The sequence below is a fragment of the Neomonachus schauinslandi genome, chromosome 1 (genome assembly GCF_002201575.2).
Source record: "Neomonachus schauinslandi chromosome 1, ASM220157v2, whole genome shotgun sequence".
Classification (NCBI taxonomy): Eukaryota; Metazoa; Chordata; class Mammalia; order Carnivora; family Phocidae; genus Neomonachus; species Neomonachus schauinslandi.
The window spans coordinates 30,095,924-30,120,437 of record NC_058403.1 but is presented as its reverse complement, the minus strand read 5'-3'; the positions used below and the strand labels follow the sequence as shown (position 1 = coordinate 30,120,437).

The 24,514-nt window shown below is 36.2% G+C and overlaps 1 protein-coding gene across 2 annotated transcripts in view; it reads right to left on the bottom strand.

Annotated features, from left to right (window-relative positions):
- The window catches only part of ROBO2 (roundabout guidance receptor 2), a 1,281,409-nt gene that overhangs the window by 6,022 nt on the left and 1,250,873 nt on the right, over window positions 1-24,514 (bottom strand). For both annotated transcript variants that reach the window (XM_044919554.1, XM_044919552.1), the window contains exons 23-25: window positions 23,568-23,828; window positions 18,884-19,089; window positions 6,268-6,441 (exon numbers count right to left, since the gene is read on the bottom strand). In XM_044919554.1, coding sequence (XP_044775489.1) covers window positions 6,268-6,441; window positions 18,884-19,089; window positions 23,568-23,828 — 641 coding nt within the window. The remainder of the gene's footprint in view (window positions 1-6,267; window positions 6,442-18,883; window positions 19,090-23,567; window positions 23,829-24,514) is intronic.

The following is a 24,514-nucleotide window of genomic DNA, read 5'->3' as shown; positions in this document are numbered from 1 at the left end:
TGTGTTCTCCATATTTTCTCCATTGTCCACCCCCACCTCCTCAAAGTAGACATATCGTGACACAAAATGACTAGACACTCTAGCAGCTGCGTTAATGAAAGGCCCCGAGAAGAATAAAGGTTATCCTGCCAATCTCCATCGGAAATGTTGCCCTCAGGAAATTAAGAACTATATGCCATATTATATGCAACATATGACTGCCTTTACCCATGTATGTGGTACATTTAGCAACAGTCAAAGGGTTAAGCTAACATTTATTAAATGCAATTAACATTCTGCCTGACAACCAATTCTGGCTGTTCGTTTCATGAGTTAGCTAATGAGTTACAACTAATACATTATAATCTTCCAGTGTATTAATTTTAATAAGTAATAACCAATGTTCAGAGTACAGATAAAATATGCTTCATGGTGCTAGAATAGACAAGTCATCATAAAAATTTGAGATGTAGTAGAATAGATAACTTTGCAAAAAAGCTCTTTAAATTAAATATAAGATATGAAAAAATCAAAAGTTCGAACATGCAGCTAATTTCTCATTTTCCTTTCATTAGCTGTTTGGATCATGACACCTTTATATTTTGATTGTCTTCAACCGTGATCTTAATCTCTTCTTTCATCTTTCTTTAAGTAGTGTACTAGTCCTATTATGTGATTTATATCATTATACTAGTTCTAAAATTACTTTGTTGAAGATTTTGAAATCTCCTGAACATTCTAAACACTACTACCTTCTAATCTTTCTGGCATACTATTGCAAACTTCTCTGTTCATCCTTAGAATATCAGTGATTACATTAATTGTTCATAAAATCAAATATCATATGCACTACAAATTTATATTATTAATAGGGGCTGTTGCATATAATATTAGCCCATTATTTCCCATATCATTGTTGTATTTGTGCTCTTATTTCTAATAATACTATTTGTGAAATTTAAAAGGAAAAAGCACAAATCTTTTGTGAACAAAAGACAGCTTCCTTAAGGAAGGCTGTTGTTCTTTTTAAAGACTTTAAGAAGCTTTATATTCTCCCTTAATGAGAAATGATATCGTCCTCCATTGAATTGACAATAATACTCTCCTCTGCATCTGCTTTGGGAGTTCCCATGTTGAAGCAGAATTCCTAGTTCTTATGTATGTTCTCTTGTTAGATTATGAATTACTAATTATTGAAGGGAACAGCATTTCCATCTGGGAGAATAAAGTTGCACTTGGAACATTTCTTCCAAAATGAAGAGCTAATCCAATATTGTGATATCTGTTTGTAGAATAATCCACCAATGAGTTTAGTGTTTCCTTTTATTCAATACTGACTTCCTTTAGTATATATTATTATAAATGTAAAGTAATTATTTCATTTGTGTGTTTGGACTTAAGACTGCCAGTTGTGGGGAGGAGCAGGAATTATTATATTTGCTTTCAAAATAACATATCTGGTCATTGATTTTTATTCTCCATCAAAGCAGCTTCATTTTTAAAATGGCCAAAATGGCATCTGCTTATGCTAGCCAAAATTCTGCTTACTATTTAATTTAACCTGAAATTATATGGCTACATAATTAAGTAATATACTTGGAGTTTTTATATTCTAAGAAGAAAGAACATGGCATGAACACTGAAATAAACAAATTGGGAAAAAGATGGATTAAGAATGACTGCAGCAAAAATAAAAGTATGTAATCAAATATGTTTACTTAAATTTATTATTCATTTCCATGTTGATTCATTTCAAATAAATCAATTCACTGAAGAGTCTCTTACTGGCCTACTGAGGATTTCTTATTGTCAGGCACACAACAGTCCAATGAAATATGTGCCGTTATTATCCTCTTTTTCAGGTTAAAAAAAAAAAAGGCAAAAAGAAATCAAATATCTACAGCTGGGATCTCCCCTTCTGTGAGCTCCAGACTCACATGACTAAATCCATACTGAGGAGTTCAACTTAGATGTTTAGAAAGTATCTAAAATTTCACACATCAAAACTGAGTTCTGGACCTTCCTCTACAAGATATGCTTCTTCTGTAGTGTTCATCATTTCAATTAGCAGCAATTGCATTCTACAAGTTGACCAAGACTTTGGAGTAATCATTGACTTCCTTGCCTTACAGCCTGTGTTAATTTCATGAACAAATCTTGTGGGCTCTGCCAAGCTATATCCAGAATTCAATCTTTCTCATTGCTTCCACTGATTCTAACCTCGGGAGGAACCTCTAACATCTCTTCCCTATATGACTTCTACAACCTCTTATGCGGTTTCTGTGCTTCCGCACAGAAGCACATTTAGTCTATCTTGACATAACAGCTAGAGTGTTTTTTTTAAGAATAGAAGCATAAGTAAGATCATGTTACTCCTTCACCTTAAAAAAACAAACACACACACACACACACACACACACCCCTTTGATGGTTTCCCATTCAAAGTAAGAGCCCATGTCCTCACAGAAGCTTAAGATCCTACAAACACTGGCCCTCACTGACTTGTCTAACTTCATATTCTATTTTGTTGCTCTCTCTGCCTCAGTCACACTGCTTCTCTTACTTTTCAGCAAATAAGCTTCAGGCTTCCACTTGCCGTCCTCATGCCCTGGAATGACCTTTCCATGATATCAGCATTGCTCTTTTCCTTTTAATCTTCCAGTCTTCTCCACTGTAATTTACTTGGTCAAGCTTTCCCTGAGACTTTATTTAAAAAAGACCTCCCCCCCTTTATCCCCGATATTTCTCGACTTCCTTCCTATGTTTTTTTCTCCATGACACTTACCACCGTCTTATATACTTTTATTTTCCCTTATATAATTATGTTGTTCTTTATCTTCCCTCAGTAGAATGTAAGCTCCAAAAAGGCAGGGAATTTTGCCTGTTGGTTTCCAGCCTATCATTTGGCACGGGAATGAATAGATTCATGAATAAAGGAAGTTGTTTAATGGTACAGGCTAGTTTGTAGCAGAGCTAGTTTGTGGCCAAGCTAGTTTGTGGAAGAGGAAAGAGTCCCTTCTCTAACCAGGACATTAGGAACGAGGGGAGAACAGACTGGAAGGCAATGATCTCAGGAAAAAAGGTTGATGGATAGAAAACTACTTTCTCTGCTTTCTTTCTTCAGCATTTGTCAATATATTCGTTTTAAAGGGTATTCTTTAGCTTATGCAAATGGAATAGAAGATTTCAATTGAGCAATGCCTGCTTAGAAGAGTCTTTATTCAAGGCAGAAGAAGAATCCTTGATGTGTGTGTTGGGGTTTGCTTTGCCTTTGAGACAGAGACTGATGTTTTTCACCACTCCCAGTTCCTCCTACTAGACACAAGAAAATACTATTTTCCCACTCTAGTCAGTAGTCTGATGTCATGTGCCAGTGCTCTTGTCAAGGAAATGAGGAGTGACATGTGCCACTTGCAGGTCTGACCATAGAACTTCCCAGGTGATCACCCAGATTTTGTCTTCCCCTCGCTCAGAAGCCATACATGTCTCACTTTAAAAATAATGGTATCCCAATATTGGAGAAGCATACATCCTCACGTTACTACTTAGAGGAGAGCAACCTGACCTTTATAAATTACTGTGTCCATGAGAAACAAACTTGCTGTACTAAGCGACTGTTTGGTATAGCAGCTGCCAGGAATTAGCCTGATTAATTTACTCACCAAATATAATTCTAAAATGTATAAAGCAAAAGTTTTAGTATAAAAATGTCTATACACTAAGTGCTACTAAACAGCAGCCCTCCCTAAAAGAACAGTTTGATTTTACATACAAATATTATAAAATTAATACTGATGCTTGGATTCATACCATATCAATCTATGGCACATACATTTACTATAAAATAACAACATCCTTAAAGATAATCTATAGAGTGCCATCCATAATAAATGTCCTCCTGTCATAACTAGAACATCGTTGAATCATAAACTTGGGAAGACAAGGGAGCCAAAATTTCCCTTGCAATATCACTACTTCCAAAGTATATCTACAAACAACACATAATCCATAAGCCCCTTTTGAAATGCTGGCAACTTTAAGAGTTAGGGACCTGTTTCTTGTTTAGAAAGATAAGTAATAAATTGATCATGCTTTAAAGTAGGAGGCAGCTTGCTTTAACCAGACTTTCTGAAAAACCTTGCAAGAAAAGTATTTTAGGAAGAAAAGGAGCGCTCTCCATTTTGTTGGTTTATATTTTTTATCTTCCACATATTCTGGAAATAATCTTCAAACATTTCAGAAAAAAAAATTTTTTTCTCTTTCCACAACATTGATAGCAGGAAAACTATAAAAAATTGTTAATTCTGAGTTTTATGACTACCATATCAATGGGGGTGGTCCTTTTTATCTAGAGGGAATAATATCAACACTACTGACTGTTTTAAGTGCTCGACTAATCTTCAGATCATCTGAGGCAGAAAGGCAGTGGTGAGAATTTTTGTTCACCACAGGATATTCGTTTATAAAGGAATCAAAATCTTGAGTGCACCCTTACCCTCAAATTCCACAGAAACACTTCCCAATGAAAACAAGGTAACAGGAAAGATAAGTAAACCTGAAAGCTTTTAGAACAAGTTATGGTTGACTTTTAAAGTTGGCCCTGAATTACAAAATGACAAACGAAAGCACAAAGATGGCAGCCAGATACAGACCCTTCCCCCCAAACCAATAAAGAGTAAGTACTTTCCCAACTAAGCCTCATTCTGTCCTATAATGGTAAGTCTAAGAGACTGAAATGAATGCTATGGACTCCGTCATAGCTTCTCAATGCTGACTGCACATTAGATTCATTCATGGAGCTTTAAAAATACCCATAATTGTCTGAAACAAATAATGCAATATATGTTAAGAAAAAAAAAAAAAAAGAAGAAGAAGAAGGTAGCGGGAGGGGAAGAATGAAGCGGGGGAAATCGGAGGGGTAGACGAACCATGAGAGACGATGGACTCTGAAAAACAAACAGGGTTCTAGAGGGGAGGGGGGTGGGGAGGATGGGTTAGCCTGGTGGTGGGTACTGAGGAGGGCACGTTCTGCATGGAGCACTGGGTGTTATGCACAAACAATGAATCATGGAACACTTCATCTAAAACTAATGATGTAATGTATGGGGATTAACATAAGAATAAAAAAAAAATAAAAAAAAAAAAATACCCATAATTGGTTTTCACCCAGAACAATTAAATCACAATCCCCAGGGTATAATTTAAGAGCTCCCTAGATGGTTCTAATGTGCGGCTTGGCTAAGTTCATCCTTTTGGTGTTTAGTAGAACCACCTCAGGATAAAGTTTGTGTGCCTGTAGGGGATAGCACTGAGAAGGGGGAAGAAATTTACCTTTGGGTCGGGCATTATACTAGGCTATTGACATCAATCATCTTAAATATTCCTTAGAAGAAAACGTCAGGATAAATATTTGTATTCCTATTTTTAAATGTCTGAGAATTAAGTTGAACATGTGGGAAATAGATCCCACTTTATAGAGATGAACTAATCTTTAGTGAACGAGGACATCTCCAGGAATATTGTGCTTCCTGAAACCAGAAAAACTCAAAGACTGAATGCTATACATAAATAAAAGAATTGAAATAGATCAGCAAACTATGGTCCATGGGCCAAATTCAGCCACTGCCTGTTTATCAATAAGGTTTTGGAAATCACTCACACTCAATTCTTTTTTTTTTTTTTTCGATAATACACTTGTACTACAATGGCAGTGTTGAGTATTTGTGACAGAGACTGTATGGCCAGGTAAAGCCAAAAATATTTACTATCTGGACTTTTACAGAAAAGTTTGCTGACCCATCGACCAGATGATCTGTAGTATGCTTTTAGCCCTGAAATTTATAAAACTAAAAAAATTGTTAAATTACAAAGCACTTCATGGTTTTTTCAAAAGTGAAATACCATCTAAGTTCTCTTAATCTGATGTCAGAAATGTCCCAAGTTTAAAACAGAAATGCACGGGAAGTGCATGTGCTACCTATGTTTTCTTTCCTAACCTCAAAGGGGAATGTTCATTAAAAAGCATTAATGGAAAATGCCAGAATGGCAGCAAGATCAACATTGAAAAGTGGTATGGCACACATTTCTTGGGGCTTGGTAATACAGAAATAATTTCAGATTGTTAGAAAAGAGGGTGTTTTATTTGAACAAGACCATATTGTTAGGTTTTCTGCCTTGTTATATAATGAGGCAATGCCTAATCTACCATAGCTACTTTAATCTAAGTTAATGATTTGCACAGAGCGCATCTCTTCAGTGAGGAGACAAGAGAGAAGGAAACAAACCTACCATCTGTCATTCCTTCCCTTCGATGAGGCAATGCTGGTTGTTGGTCCATTCGCCCTCCCTTGTGTTTTTTAGTGGGCCGAGGCCTCTGACTTTGACTCAGGGCTGCACTGGTATTACTGTCAGCAGAAAATGGGCTGGTTGGCCGAGGTCTTTGAGAGGAGGTAAAAGCTTTGCCTAAAAAGAAAACAAAGGGAATGGGGTATAGAGAAGGTCATAAGGCAGTGATTCTGCCTGTTTTGTATTTCTACTCTACTTAGCCTAACCTGTAAGCTTGCCTAGAGATGCCATTTGAAGATATCAAATACTGGTGCATCTCCATAAAAAAATATGCCTTGTTGCATTTATTTTACCCAATTTTTAGTAACCAACACACTGCCCACTGAAAAAATTCAAGCAAATGGATATAAAACAAATCCACCAACCCAAAATTTGATATTACTTGATTATATTTTTATTTAACCTTGACGATCTTAGTGATATTTTCATGGATATATGCAAATTCACGCTGCTTTTACTTCTTAAAATTAAAGAAGTTACTTCTGAACTGAATTATGTACTTCTTATTTGCTTAACCAAATTTTATCCATGGAATCTTACAAACTCACTTTGAGCACAGAAAAAGGTCCTGAAGTAATTGCATTTGACAAATCTACATGAAAGATCTGCTCAGAGACATATATTAAACTGACCTTACCAACCCATACAAATGCATGATGAATTTTACCTCTTTTACAGAAACTCAATAACATTAGTGTATAGTATAGGATAGATAGCAGGTTAAATTCACCTTGCATATCCAAAGTGCAATAGGTATTTTCTGATGACTATTATTGTATCTGAGCAGACTCCAAATTCTCATTGAAAAATGAAATTGTGTTATGTCCTTTTCTTGAGGTTTAGTACATACGCAGGGAAATTTATTTTGTGAAAAGGGTAGCTAATAAACGTTCAACATCTTGTGATTTTAATAGAATGTTTATTATGGTAAGGGAGGGTTATTTTATGTGCATGTATTTATTCTCTTGTGCATGCTTTCATTTCACACAAAATTATTGTATGTAGTTACATTTTCTTAAGTCAATGTGACATGATATTGCTTAATGCTTTATTAGCTATTAGCATACATGTAAGAAATGCACTTACGCCTTCTAATTTATTAGTTTCCTTGCACTTTCTTACTGCTGTGCTTAGAGCTATACCACAAAAAGCAAGAAAATTCAAATAACCGCTTTATTACAACATATTTTAGTTCGGATGCTATATGAAAAATAAACCTCTGCAATGCTTGGAAACATTTTTTTATATGCTTGAAGATTCCTAATGCGTACTCAAAAGAAATACTGATAGTATAATTCAAAGAAAACTTCCAAGACTCCTTTTTATCACCCGAGAGTTTAGTGAAGGGTCAAAATCATTTTTTTTCAGTTTACTAGTTTAATACTATTAAGATTTCAAAAATGCGTTAAAGGCTTCATTAGTTTGTTTTGTAAGGTAGCTCCATTTAGTTCATATATTAGAACCTTCTTATAAGTTCATTTAAGAAGTACAGTCATATAATAGCATGGATCATGCCAAAGTTATTTTGTTTCAGTCAAACAACAAACACAAATTACTGATCTATTATTAGAATGTATCTCACATTTCTTTTGGGGAAAAGAATCTGATACATGAAAAGTTATATAATTGGTACTCAATTGTTCTCAGAAACCCAAATTAGAATATGGCAAGAGCAATACACATGTAGTCATCATTTTATTCAAGTTGCAAATGCAGTGGGTGTATCTTTAATTAGCATCCTTTAAAACAGATAATAAATTATTGGGTTAAAATTTTAACAGCCAAACAATTAATAAGACCATCAGCCATTTGAACTGTTAGACTGACAGCCTTAGACCCATTCACCCCATGCTGAGAAAGCCTTCCCAGAAAATGCATTTGCAGAAAGAAATGGGGCAAAGGAAAGTAATGGCGATAAAAGTCAAATAATTTTAATCACTGAGCACACCATCGATTGTGTGAGAATTTTGCAACATGTGAGTTATTGAAAATTTAATGACAATCTCAGTTGCAGCTTGGTTGTAATATAAAAAGGAAGCATTTTCCATTTAATCAGCAGAGCCACGAAGGGAAAGGGAAAGAACGGATAGAAGGTGGTGAGTAGGAGCCTATTCTTGGCTCTGCAAAAGTAGCATCAGAAGAAAGTTCTGGTAATTGAGGATCACAACGGTGGTCATGCATATCACAGAAAGCCCTGCAGTCAGACTCACTGAGGAGAAAGAACAGGAGAAAAATATTTTAGTGTCTAAAGGACAAGATTCTCTCATGCAAAGATGCAAAGAGTGTGGACCCAGGGTCTACCAACCTGTTCTTGTAAGGCTGGTTCCATGCAGCCTAAAACCAGCTTTATCTGCTGCTGCCACCAATGCGTGCGCAAAGCTGCCGCTGGCCAAAATGGAGCCATCGGAGGAGCTACCTATGCTAGATCTATGACTAGAAAAGTTACGATCCTCATCAGATGCAGAGCCCCATCCATTTACCATTGAACCTAAAAACAAATGTAGTTGTCTAGTGAGTGGTATATATTGGACAGCCCATCTCCTTGCACACACTCTACTAAGGAACAAGTAGGCTGCCTCAACTCCTCACTCCTCCTTGAGGCAAATCTGGTTTCATCCTGACTCCTGCAGCCACATGCAAGCATCCTCCATGGTTGAAACATTCCTAGTGCAGAAGAATGAATCTCCTTTAAAACCTGTACCTGTTTGCGACACATAAACAAAACATGTTTCGTATGGTTCCAGTCTGACATTGTTTAAATTATCACGTAATCATTTTCTGAAAGAGAATTGCTATGTATATTTTAAGCCCTACAATTCAGAGAAGAACACTTCTATTGAAATAAATTGTAGTGTATTTAAAGTAGACTTATCAAGGACTCCGATGAAGGAAGAGGGTGAACATATATTTTGAATTTAATGCAGACTCAAACGATGATTTCCATTCGACATACACTGGTATACTGTGGAAGTGCTAGAATCATTTCAAGATTTTAAAATACAAATTGAAATAATCAGGAAATATAACAACAAACACTATAAACAAAAAAGGTATAAATAGTGTCAGAGCATACAGACTTAGAACAAAAGAAAAAATGTATCTTTTAAAATTTCTATTAATTTCAAAGCTCAGGATGCTTTCTTTGCTTTTTAATTGTTTTAAGAACTCCAGGTTTCTCTTTACTATGAGTCTCTGTTTTAGAAAATTAACCATTATGAAGGATATAACTGGCATTAATACGGATTTTTCTGCAAAACGCAATATGGCAATAGAAGAAAAGAACTGCACTTTCATGTGTCAAGAACTGCAAAATATGAAGATGTTGAGAAATAACTTGTATTCTTAATTTTTCAGCAAGTCATTTACAAGTTTAGATTTTTTTCTTAGACCAAGGCACACGGAAACCTTAATCTATTACTTAATACAATTAATATTACAATATTTATTAAGTTGTGTATACCATTAATTTATGGCACAATAAAGTGCCAAGTGTCGCTTAGCCTAACTTTTTAAACAGAGAGCCAAAAAAATATTTATAAGAAGCTCATTTATGCTTTCTACATTAACCAATTACATATTCACAAAAAAGAGATTAAAATCAAGTGCCGTAGATTCTCCCCCCCACCCCTTTTCTCCAGTGTTTAAGAGACAACAGTATAGTTAGGAGTGTTGCTGTGATGCAGTATTTGTATTTTTAGTCCAGGTGCCAGGATACAATCACACGGGTTCATGCACTTTCAAGAGAGAGAAAACAGAAACCAGAGGGGTTAGAAGAACCTGAGAAGTTAAAAGGGTGTTAAGTGTAGCAGAGAAAGATAGAGTTTTGATTCTATTTGCCAAAAGCACAGAGATACACTTTTTACTTTCCAAACAAATTCCCCTGACACAGGCCACTGCAAGGAAGGCCAGATAACAGCAGCAACTGAGCCTCCTCTGATAGAACCATTTCTGAGTTAATAATCACAAGTCAAGCACCAACAGCCCAAAACGAAAGGAAAAATGATGCAATGGGCTTTGCAATATAATGTTACAGCAGATAAGAAAAAAATCAAAGTGATTCAGTCAGTGATCACCGGAGAATATGAAACCCTAGAACTGAGGATATTTTTGAAATTCGTGAGGGCTCCGTCCTGGTCTCTTCCATGCACCGTTTTCTGTATTTCTAAAAGTCTGCAGAGCATCTGCAACTAAATCCGTGTCAGCTCTCTGAAACTCCCTCTCCAAACAAGCATCTCTTATTTCTCCATCTCCAATTTTATTCTTAGGCGCCTCCTGATTTCCTTCTGGTCCCTTCTATCTTCCTCATTGTCATCTGAATTATTTTTCTCATTTATCATGTAATTTTGCTCCTCCATTCAAAACCTTACCCAGTTTGCTAATGCCACATCTAGATTCCAAGTTCAGACTTTGAGATCCTTCGGGATCTGGCCCCACCTACCTTTCCAGCCCTCCACCCTCTTAACAGCCTGTGTATTCCCACTGCCTGACCTACATACATAGCATTACTTCTGGTTCCTTTGACACACCTGGATTGTCACTAACTCTATTGACCACCGCCAAACTTGAAAGTCCCAATCCATATTCCTTTTATCACCTTGGTTCCACCTCACCTTTAACCCTGTCTTAGGAGGAATCAATTTCTCTACTTCCTGTGTTTTTCAAATAGTATGCATATAGTAGCATATCTGGCCTCTACAAACTACAGTTCCTTGCATATAAATGGCTCTTCTTCTAGACAGTGGAACTCTGGAAATTAGGGACTCTTACTCATTTTCATATTTCTTCTATGGGGGCTTTGCCCAGGAGAAATTCAACAAACATCGAGCATATGGAATTAAATGTCTTCAGTGTTCTCATTATTTGCCATAAATCCTACATGTAATTCTATCTCATGTGCCATTTCCTAGCAATGAACTTATTTTATTTACAGAAAAAAATATACTCATAAGAACTTGTAGAAAATGTATTAAGTAAGGAATATAATGTCAGTCAACTCTTGTTGATAACTTGGACAATAGGAAAAGAAGTGAGTTATTACCCAAAAGGGAAAACTAAAAAATTAATTAATACACATATCTTAGCTATGCTTTGATATGCTTGAATATTGACATTTATCAATATCTTATTTAAAGTAAGATAATAATGTTATATGAAGTGGCGATTTGCTTTTTTTTCCTGCATTGTCCATCCACACTCAACCACCTATTTTAATGTACTTAGCCCATTTTTGTTTGTTTTAATTCTACTTTCTCCACTATAACCAGCCAAGAAATAACTGGATTTTCTTTCTTTCATTTTTTTTCCTGTTCAAGTTGGCTTGCTGTGTGGTTTGAGCTTCAGGATTTATCATTTTGACAAATAGTCTCTGAACCTGAAAAAGTAGGAAAAGTCCTACACCACAGCAGTGTCACTAAAGAAATGGCACTCAGTGACATCTCTTAGCAGAGTTAGCTTGACTTTTTCAAAAACACCCTGTTCATCTCCTGCGGTAGTGAGTCCTTCATATGCAGATTTCAACCTACAAGTTTGCCAGTCCCTAAACACTTCAGCTACTTTGGTGCCTTTGCTCTGAGTTTATCTTGATTGTTAATGCTCCTTGCCATGCCCTCAGAAATCTCAGTTATTCATGAAATTTTCTTTGGTGCTTTCTTTTTCCTTTACATGGGAAGAGAGAGTAGCATGGAAGACATGGCTTCAAGTAGGTTTTGGTCAATAAAGAAAGAACACCAGCTCTGTTTTCTTTGCTACTCTATGTAAGAGCTAAGAAACTAGATAGATGACTTCAAAGTTGAAGAGACACATGCCATACAGGTTTGGCCTTGGTGAGCAACAGGAAGCCTCATAACCCAAGCTAAAGAGGGGCAAGTGACCTCAGGTTAGTATAGTTGAGATCACCTTCAAAATGGAGGGCAAGAAGGAAACAAACAAAAAGAAGGCAATAAATTTTCTTTCCTCTTTGTCCCTCACTCTTTATCTTTGATAGCCCCTTGTCTCTATTTAAGTATGATCTATGGAATGGGTATATTTGTGGGGAGTATTTTAAAACAAAATTTGCAATACACCATGAAGAAAAAAATATATAACGTATATTAAATTTCTTCCATGTTGTATAATTATTACATTTATTTGGCAATCACTGATTTCACCTCTCTGTGGTTACCGTTCTTGCTCTTTTTTTAGATTTAAGCATCAAGAATGATCTGAACATTTCGCTAAACCATCACAAAAAAAGAAGACAATGATAGGACGGAAAGAAACACATTGATTCATGAATTAAAAAGTAAGCAAGTTTGGGGATAACTGGTTTTCTTTCATAAATGTAAATACAAACATAAACATTAAAATGAACACTCATTCACCAAGTGAATGAGTTCAGGTAGAGATTCTTTACAAATTATAAGCAATCCATACCAATTTGACATGTTATAGCCCCAAACATCATCAATACATATTTAAACATTTAATGAAAAATGAATTAATGTCACATAGCCAAATTTATTTGTGTTTACATTTTCAATCTTTGGAAATTTCTCAGGTTTAAAGTTGCTGAAAGGCCAAAAAATCTCAAATTTATTCAAGCTATTAAAGAAGAACTGCATATAGCACATTAAGTTGTTGCTCAAATGTTACTGAGCAGTAAAATACTATGATAAAGTGGCATCTTGCTGTGTCTCTATTACATCTTCAGCACTAAAATTAATTTATGATCAGTCATCAATTCATTTACATGTCGCTTTATGCTAAATCCTTCCTTGCTGATAAATGCTTATCCTTAGATCCATTAAGCTAGAGTAAAGTCTGTGCTTTATAATATGACCCTGCTAATTGTTGCATTACCATTTTTATGAGATACAAAAACTGGCTGTCCCCCATTTTTTCAGCCAATATTTAATCCAGGAACTCTTCCTATTAAGTGCAATCAGTCTAAATATCTGTTAAATAAAATCTTCAGCTATAAATGTCTTTGGACAAATCAATCCAGATATTGACCTCTGCTTAAATGTAGAAAAACATGTCTAATCTTTAGAAATCCTTCTTTCACTCAAACATATTGAATATGCAACAATTCCACCTACATTCCTCAGAGGGAAAGAATGTGTAATATATAGGGAAAGCAAAATAAGTCATTACAAAATTTCTTCCTTGGGACATATGGCACCTGTTAACTTGTCCCACTCAGATAAAATTTGAATATATGATATTCCCCTTTTATCTGTTAAATTCTGAAGTATATGTTTAATTTCTTTTTAAATACATCACAGCTGTTGAAGTAGTCTAAGAAAGTGATTTAATTATTTGTAGCCTTATCTCTGAAATTCCCCTAATTCTAAAATATTTTCCTTGAGTGCAACAAAAGTAAGGCATCAGGTCACACTTTCTCGAGTGGCCAATTCTCTAAAAGCTGTGTGGTCGAGGAAGGTGGTGAGGCTGCCAGGTTTTACTGTTTTCAAAACGATCTGGTTGGGGAGTTCCAGTAAAAACCTCCAAGGACATAAAATACAGAAAATATAAAGCCACGATTTCCTTTCAGCCGTAGTATTTATGTGGGGTCCAGCAGTTAAGGAAACTTTTATTCGTTTAACTTCATGGCACTCACTCTCCGTTGTACTTTCTGTGATCAGTGGAGCAGTTAGAATCTTGGCGCCAGGTACAGGACATTTTCCTTCTGTCCTCTCTCACATTGCCTTCTGTTTCTTTTTTCCTGTGGTGGAGTCATTAAATTCAGGAAACTCTTACCCTGGACTCCCATCATGGAAGATATAGAAAGAAGTATTAACTCCTTTCCCTGTTCTGTTACCCCAAAATGGTGGATTTGGCATTAAGGAGGAAATATGGCAAGCATATTCCTGAAGACTGAAACAACTCTGGATGTTTACTTTCTAGCCGCAAACAGAGTGTGATGTGCTATAATCAAGATAGTTTTATACTTTATTATAACCAAATAGGTTAAAATTATAGTATAAATTAAATTATAAAGGAGATTTCCTATAAAAAGTGCTGATACAGTTGATTTTTGTTAGCATGAGTCACTATAACTGAATATAGAACTAAATACGAGAAAATAAATAATAAAAGTTACATCTAAAAATTAAGATATTTTAAATCTTGATTAAATGTATAGGGGGTAAGGACTAATGTTTCCAGAGATAAAATTATATTTTGTATTTGTATGTATATATATACATATATATATATATTTATTTATTTATTCATATATGTACACACACACACACACACATGCATACACACAGAAAGGAAGAGAGACAGAGAGATAGAGACAGAGACAGAGATCCATATGTTAAATAATAGACCAGGAAATCATTTTCTTCTTAAATACGTTAAATTCAGAGATTAAAAAAAAAAAAAAAAAAGTTGGGCATATCCAGAGAAAGGATCATGGTAATTTATCTTAAGAGTTAGAACAAATTTTGAAAATTCTTCTGCCACTTATCAGGTGGGTAACCTTAAAAATACTTTGAACCCCTCTATGGCCCAATTTCCTTATCTATAAAATCAGAATAAAAATACGGTTGTGACAGGGATGCCTGTGTGGCTCAGTCATTAAGTGTTAGGCCTTCGGCTCAGGTCATGATCTCAGGGTCCTGGGATCGAGCCCCGCATTGGGCTCCCTGCTCAGCGGGAAGCCTGCTTCGCCCTCTCCCAATCCCCCTGCTTGTGTTTCCTCTCTCACTCTCTCTCTCTCTCTCTGTTGAATAAATAAATAAAATCTTTAAAAAAATAGGGTTGTGACAGTTAAGTGAATTAATATATGTTAAAACTTTAGGACAAGGATCTGCAAACTTTTCTTTAAAGTGCCAGATACCCTATATTTGAGACTTTGCTGTCTCTTTTTTGTTTTTGTTTGTTTCATGTTTTCTTAGAATCCTTTAAAAATGTAAGAAACATTCTTAGCTCACAGAGCCACTACAGAAAAACAGGCCACTGCTTAGGAGAGTGTCTTGTACCTACTAAGGGCTATCTGTATATATGCAAGCTAGTATTCTTGTTGTTGTTGCTGTTGTTGATAACATTATTATTATCACTATCATTATTATTATTATATCTAAAATCTTAGTCAACAGATTGGAAGGAATAGACATCTGATAAATGTTTGTTGTGGGGATAAATATAATATAGCAGTTTTGCAAATACATTTTCCATATTACTGAGTTTTGGAAACCAAATGTTGATTTCTCCCTAAAATCCATGTATTGAAGTCCTAATCCCTAATGTATAGGAGATGGGGCGTTTGGGAGCTAATTAGGTTTAGATGAGGCCATGAATGTGGGTTCATCACGATGCGATCAGTGACCTTATAAAAAGAGCCCTGGGTGGCTCAGTCATTTAAGCATCTGCCCGTGGCTCAGGTCATGATCCCAGGGTTCTGGAATCGAGCCCCACTTGGGGCTCTCTGCTCATTGGGCAGCGTGCGTCTCCCTTTCCCTCTGCTGATCCCCCTGCTTGTGCTCTCTGACTTTCTCACTCTGTCTCTGTCAAATAAATAAATAAAATCTTAAAAAAGAGAGAGAGAGAGAGACCAGAGAGCTTGCTGTCTCTCTCTGCCATATGAAAACACAGCACAAAGACGGCCGCCTGCTAGCTAGAAAGACGAACTCACCAGGAACCAGATCTCAGGCACCTTGATCTTGGACTTCCCAGCCTCCAGAATGGTGAGAAATAAATGCTTGTTGTTTGAGCCACCCAGTCTACTGCCTTTTGTTATAGCCGCCCAACCAGGCTAAGACATGAGATTATGGGATATGGAACTACAGATACTTCCCTCTCTTCTTGCTTTTCCATTCATGAGCCATTATTTCAAAATTGAAGATGTGTCTACCACAAATTACTTCATTGTTATGGAAATATTGGAAATTAATATAATTATTTCTTTATAAAGATGGGTTCTGCACCTTATTAGCTGCTGATACTACTTAATGCGGTTAAGGGTCGGAATGTAATATATCCAAGTAAAGTCCTGAATAATTGTATACACAGGCTTATTAATCCATCTCTGTGTTATCATTGGGCTATCATTCTAGTTGGCTTTAGAGTTTCAGGGATTGGAATAGAACTGTTTGTTCCATTTAATAAAAATGGTTATTAGTTTCATGAAAATGAAAATCTCTACCAGGTAGGTGATTTAAATGAAAGTAATGCCTGATTTCCTCATACCACACATGAATTTAGAACCCTAAGTAATTTACAGTAAGATCAGAATCCTCTCTGTGGGCACTTACCATCTTAAAAACATAAAAAGCCAATGGAAACAGTGTCTGTTTTATTGCCCACCTCATTTAGCACCATTAAACTAGCTTTAAGTGTCTGAAGAAAACATAAACACGTTAGAATAATATACATCAGTATGTTGATTTCCGTAACATTAGGTTTGTACATATATTCACCTCAGGGCCATCTCCATGTATGTGTACATGCCTGCATGTGCACACACACTGTAATACACTTACAATCCTATTTACACTCACACACACACACACCTACACACACACACACACACACCCCTGCATCCACTCACATGCAGATATAACCACAAACCCTATCTATACTCTCTCACACACACATCTATACAGTCACTCACACTTCCTACACACACACACTTTTTTGAGAAAACATATTTACTCTTATTTTAATTCATATTTACTTACATTATACTTATATACTAGAAGACAAATTAAATCTTTGATCATACCTTCCCCACAAAGTTATCGCAGAGCCAAAAAAAAATAGAAGACGAAAGTAAAGAGTTTCCTCTTTGGCTACTTTTCGTAGAGTACAACTTCCTTCACTGAGAAGATGTATTATTCATAGGGTAAATTCATCACGTAATACATACCTAAACACCCTGAGGTTTTTATACACGGAAGTAATTAAGCAGTGAATTCAAGGAGGAAAACAGATTGTTTTCTTAGCAATAAAAGCTTCATTTGGAATGAAGAGTATACTCACTACAAGGAGAAAGGCAGATTGGTTTTAACCACATTCATATTAAATACTCTAACATGTTTCTAACAGGTGAGCATGGAAAAGTACGAAATGGCAGTCTCCTGATTTATAGATATATTTATCATCTCTGACATTATAATATTTAATAAAAGAACTACATAGGCTATAGCTGCCCTTTTTTATGTTATTATTGCGATTCTTACTGCATTCCTAATGGAAAAGAGTTCGGTATCATTACTGAGATATGCAAAAATATGCAGAATTTTACCCTGAAGGAGATTATGCTTCAAATTCAGGCAAAGGGGCTTAACATAATAGTGTACTAATAAGTTAGCTCTCTGCATTCAAAGATTTAAACTTTTGCTCTGCCACCTTCGGTTGGATCTGGATTTCACATCACAGCAGTATATCTGCAGTTCTTAAATCTTAATTAGCCTGGCGAGCAGACATGTCTACCCCCGGATAAGACACAAAACGAAACAAAAAAAAAAAAGTGGACTCATGCATCACACATTGTGTTATTCAGGAAGGCATACAGAGGAAACATATAGGTCCTTATCCTTCTCCATCACTGCCATAAAGAAGTTTCCATCAGTGTTGGCTGAACTCTAATGCGTAGTGCAAAATCTGTGTAAGCTGGGAGCGCTGGAGTACAAATGAATTAAATGCGACTGTAATTGCCTCCAAGGGTGAAGACGATATCATCAAGATAAATACAGAAATGGGTGATTTTCTGAGAAGACCCAATGCCAGGCAAAGGCGAGGTCTACATCTGTGGTAATTATGTCTTTATAGTCCTATAGGAGACATTTGTGTATGTGTGTCAAAGAAGGGATACCTACTGGAATAGAAAGATGCAATTTTTATGTTTCTCCATATTCACTGTGTACACATTAGGATTCACGTTTTTTCAACAAAATGGGATAAACTTAAATCCTTGGCAATAGGTTGCAGTCCTGGGATCATCCTAGGAGAGTAGCAACTGCAACCTTTCACATGGTGAGCAAAGCAGAGGACGCTGGAGGAGTAAACAGCAAAAATAACTATATTTCTTGGGAGAGGAGAAATTATTGAATCCAGTGATATGAAATGTGTAAATGTATGGCTTATCTTGCTATACATTTTTTCCACTCCATAAATAATACCTTGTGCAACCTTAGAGAGGCTTATTCTGAAGACTTGCTTATTTTCATCGGTGAATGATTTCACAGAGTGAAAATATCGAGAAGCATTTTAAGATTGCATTCACTTTGTATGTTGCTCCTGATATACAAAATATATCATTTCTAAAAGTCAAGGTTTTTTATGTAATAGACTTGGTTCCCCAGTAGAGTGAACTTTTCATGAAAGCTGGATATAATTGAGTTTTCTTTCATGTCTTTAAAGCTTTTAAAAATTCATGAATTTTCTTATCATTTTTGCAGCAAAGCAAAAGTATTTCCAAATCCTTTCTGAATTTTGTGTTTAATATTAACATATTTAAAATGTTATAGAAATAGCTAGAGTGGAATAAATCTTACATAAGAAAGTATTTGATTTTTGATGCATTTTAATGTTATAAATAGGTCAACTATTCCTATTAAATCAGTTCCGTTACCTGTCACAGAGCTGTCTAGATTGTCCATACTGGATCCAGGTGTCTGCTCTAGTGCTCTCAGGGGCCGGGGGATTTCTAAAGCTTCCTCCTCATCATCAGCATCATCATCTGGAACATCTGTTTCCAAATCGGAAATCAAGGCTCCGGACATGTAACCTAATGGTGGAACCGGGGGCTGTGGAGGTTGATTATTGCTTTGAATGTGCCTAGAATTCAAATGGGGGAAAAAGGGAATTCATTAACATCCTACAAAATTAGAACTAAACAGCATGTGATGACGACTCATTTTATCTTCTTGCTTTCTATTAACTAATTTTGGGGATTACAGTGCTTTCTTACATTTCAGCAGAGACAATGGGCTGTGTATACATGGCTAGTCAAAACAACAACAACAGTATAGACTATTACACTCTTCCATTAGTATTTATGGGATAATATATGGAGAAAAAATACAGACCCAGCATTTTTGTGTAAATAAATCATCCAAAGGAGAATATGAATATTTGCCACAAATAACTGCTTAAAGCAATTTTTTTGGTCCCAAAAGAATATAATAATTTTGTTCACAGTTTAATGTCAAAATTCTACTCAGCCTGTGTGGTCCATGTGACCTGCTGGCCCTTAATGAAGAAAAAATGTCACAAGAAGTGTTAATACCAGTAACCCTTCTCCCAGCCAGGAGCACACTGCCTGCCCTACAAGGTTTTCTTCCAATACATCCCCCATGAATCAGGCTGAGTGGTTGTTTCAACTTTAACCCAGTTTAAAGTAGGAATGGCTCCTTTATGTTCTAGCTACTTATTTGTGCCTCTGTTTTACCCCCCAAAGTCTAAAACAGCTCAAATGTAGAAAAGATTCATCTTAGCACTCTCTGTGTTTGGAACATGAGGTGTGCTAAACACACCCATTGCAACGCGTGTGCAACTTTAATCTCGACCTTGTGAAGTAGACAGACCTTGTATTATCACCTTTGTCTTAGAATCTATTAAAGTTCCAACTTAAGTGACTTGTTTCAAATGGCATGGCTAGCAAAATGGATGGCTGGACACCGGGGTTCAGTTGATTCATTTTGTGACTACTTAAGAGTTTCTTCTAAATTATAAATGCCATGATATATATGAAAGTCATTGTTATTTGTTACTGTCATTAAGGAGTGAATATACCACATACCTTAATAAATTTTTTTTAAAAGTCTCAATACTAAGTATTTATTTTTTTTAATTTTTTTATTCTTATGTTAATCCCCATACATTACATCATTAGTTTTAGATGAAGTGTTCCATGATTCATTGTTTGTGCATAACACCCAGTGCTCCATGCAGAATGTGCCCTCCTCAATACCCACCACCAGGCTAACCCATCCTCTCACCCCCCTCCCCTCTAGAACCCTGTTTGTTTTTCAGAGTCCATCGTCTCTCATGGTTCGTAATACTAAGTATTTAAAAGATATAGGCTACTTAAGGCACATGTAAGTCAAATGTTATGCATTTTTACCCTAAGTTTTTGAATTAAAGATACAAGATGATTTTTAACACTTGCATTTTTGGAGAAAATATTTCATTCTTCCAGAATTTGTTTAACATTCCTCTCCCAACTGCATTCTTGAACTGGCAACCAACTCCAATGTTAACAACATTCTAAATCTTTCAATGTTAAAAAACAAAACAAAACAAAACAAAAACCCTAAGATGTTAGTTCTGGGAGCCACATTTTTAATTTAACAGATCAGGAATCTGAGGCCCCAAGTCTTTATCTGACAGTCATCATACCTCACTCATGCAAAAATCAGGAAGTTTCTAAACAACCAGTACAGAAAGTCTTGAGTGTTGATGATGACATTTTGTAAATGTTGCCTCAAATTCTGTTTATGAGTCGAGGACGGACTGAGTCCAGTCATGAGCAAGAGAATATAAGGTGATATTTATATACATGATTCATTCTCCTTTAATGGTGTGCACTTTTGTCTTGGAAAGGACCAAAGAAACCAACATTCCAGTCCTACATCATTGCTGACTCCTCTTGAATGGAACAAATATACATTAAGGCATAAAATGTAATCCTTGAGTTCAGCAGGAGTAGGAGATAAACTGAAATAGGAAGAGGGTGCAAAACATCTATAAATCTCTTGTAGTGATGAGCACTGTGCTATGCATTGCATGGGTCAATATGAACAGACTCCCTGGAGGCGGAGCCTGGAAATTAGCATTTTTAAAATGCTCCTCCTGTGATGTTGATGTGCAGCTCAGATGAGGAGGGCATTCCGTTCCTGAAGGTTCAGATCCTGTGCGAGCACAGACAGGCTCATAACTTTTACAAAGGGCGTCGCTAATGACACCCTGGAGGATTGTTGGACTGAACAGAAACATGCTCAGCGGAAGAAACAGGGTTTGCCCCATGGGTACCTGGAGCAGGTGGAGAACTAGTTTGTTCACCCATTTAGCAAATTTCTATGCAACACTCACGAAGGGTAGTGCCCTTCTAAGAGTGGAAAGACAGCGATGAACAATTCAGGTGAAAACCCGAGCCCTTCTGAATAATAACAGCTATAATACAGCTATATACTGGACTAGGTCCTGTATAAGAGCAAGCTCATTTAACTTTTTTTTTTTTTAAGATTTTATTTTTAAATAATCTCTACACCCAGTGTGGGGCTGGAACTTACAACGCTGAGATCAAGAGTTGCATGCTCTATTAACTAAGCCAGACAGAACTCACTTAATTCTCACAAAAACTGTGGTGAGTAACAAAGAATTTGACCTTGCCCGAAGAGAACTTAAGCTTTTGCCTTGTGCTCCAGGGAGGTAATTTCTCTCTAAGTTTTAGAATGTCCTATCTGATAGAAGTGTCTTTGTTCACCTGGAGACCTTAGGCTTCTCCAGAAAGTCTAACAATGTGATTTATGGTAGGGGCTTTCAGTCACATGGTATCAGCTAGCCTTCTGGAGGGGCTAGAGACTGAGGTCAGTCATGCAGATAGCCAACCATGTCTATGTGACAAAGCTGAAGAACATGAAACTCAAGGTTCATATGAGCTTCCCTGGTTGGCAATACTCCATGCATATTGTCATACATTGTCGCTGGGAAAGTAATGCTTTCCACAAATCCACTGGGAGAAGACAACTGGAAGTTCTAGTTTTGGAACTTTCCTGGACTCTGTCCTTTTCATCTTTTCTCTTGGCAGATTTTAATCTATATCTTTTCAATATAATAAACCATAACTTTCAGTGTCCTGATATTCAGTGAGTTCTATGGCTCCTTCTAGTGAATTCTTGGGACCGAGGGTGGTCTTGGAGACTGTGGTCTCACATCGTATAGGAGCTAATTGGTATGAGCATCATCATTTTACAAATGGGGGTGGAAACACAGAAAGGTTAAGCTAAGTTGCTCACTGTCAAACAGCTGGTAAGTAGCGATCTGGAATATCAGGGGTGGTGCTTAGATATCACTATATATTAAAAGTTATCCTGGTGATTCCAAAATGCAGGCAAATTTGAGAACACCTGAGCTAGAATCTGTGCCTTAAATGACTAAAGCACCTGGTTGCATTAGTTAACCTGAAGGAAATCCTTTGGCTCTTAAAGCAGTGGGCTTCAACTTAAATAGTGGTAGTTTATGAAGCAGCCTGATACAAAAGAATATTGTTTTAACAGTAGATTGTCTTTGGCCTTTGAGAAAACATCAGATGATTGAGAAAAAAAATGTTCAGAAACCTCTGGTTCTAAGAAAAGATCCTATGTTCGTAATAAGCTTTATATGATTGGCCTGGTTTTAGTATTTCTTTGTATATTTTGCTGTATTTTTAAAAGAAAGAGTTCATTAACACTGAGAATGAGATTCATCTCATTATCAAGTATCCTAGTATCTAAAATTATCAAAAAGAAAAGCAAATTCTATTTTATAAAAATTTAACTTCAATCACATCATGGAAATCAATAGAAGATAATCAGAGGTATGTCATTGAGATTTCAAGAGTCAGACTTACATGTCATTATTTGGGAGAAAAGAGAGCACATTAGAAAACTTGTACAAAATTGTGAGAGCTCAGCCCACTTGTATTCTTTCCATGCTTGCACAGGATACCTAAGTAGATTGCCATCTCTACCTTAGGAAATGGTGTGGATTGATTAAAAAAAAAAGGAATTTGGGATTTGTAATTTATTCTAGGTTTTACTTTTTAATGCATCTACTAATATTGCTGGGGGTTTTTTCTGTCTCATTTAATTCAGCCCAAGGATCTTTTAATAACTGACACTGACCATACGTGATTTGCAGAAGCTTACATTTACATATTCACGACCACATACAGAATTAATCACAGGCACTTTGAAGAATCTAAAAGGAGTCTTTTACTATGGCATTAGAAGTGAGTTCAAGGATAAGCTAATTGAAGCTAACCTGTAAATTAGAAAAGATTCTGGTGTAGCCAAAAGCAGTTTAGCCTGAAATTCAGCAGATCTGAATTCTTGCTCCGGTTTACTCTTTAACCAGTTATGTGACTTTGATCAAATTATTTAACGTTTCCTTAGCCAATATCTTTATCCAGATGAATAATGAGTTGCACAAAAGTACTTCTAATCCCAGCTGTATAGTTCTATGAGAACTTCTTGTGACTGTATCGTAAAAGAACATTTTTTTCTATCCCTGTGCTGAAGGCCTGGGTCCCCTGACCTAACGAGAATATTTACCATGTTTGCTTGGCTATATCAAACTGATAGGCTCTTGTCAACTCATCCAGGTGAGCTTGCAGCATGGGCTGCATCTCTTCCCGTGGGGATGGTGTAAGAGTTGCAGTAGACTGCTGTCCAAAGGAAATAGCAGGAGAAGAAGCCACGCCTCGGACAGGAGGTGTTGGGACACGATCATCATCTTCTTCCAGTTCATCTTCCATACCCTGGTGTAAGTATGTTTGGACCGGTAATGGTGGGCACCAGCTATCACTGTCATACCTGAAGTTTAATGAGAAAAAAAAAAGCATATTGACACATAGACACGTACACATGCACACAACGATACTGGCAATATATAACAACCACAATGGCAACGACAGCACCCACAATGTCCTCTTAGTTGATTTCCTCCTGATTTCAATTTGTTGGTGCTACCACAGTAAATCACCTGGCTGTTATCTTAATTTCTAATCATAATGACATCTGCTATCTCAATATCTCAATTTATTCTTGGAAAATCTTATTAGCTAATTGTTAACCCACAGTTACAAAAGGCAATAACTTCCCAACAAAGTTACTCACGTGGAAAAACCAAATTGCTAATTAAAGACAATTAATGAATTAATTTAGTGCTCGTAGATTTAACTGCTTTCTTTTGCTGTTCATACTTGTATACCAAACAGAATATGCCAATATTGATCATCAAAGAAGTGTCTGAGAATTTTACTTACTCTTACTCTAGATCTATGCCAAGCTTTCAGTGCATATGACATGTCAATCATTAAGACTTTGTGCTACAAAATGTATTCAATGGCCCTTTAATGCTTTTAATTTTCTAATTTCCTCAGTGAAACTCATGCCTCATGCCTCCCTGTATCTTGACATCTAAAATCTATAAAACGGAAGTTCAAAAGCTAGCCCGATAAAATATATATTCAAAAGGAAAATAATTTATAAAAACAGTG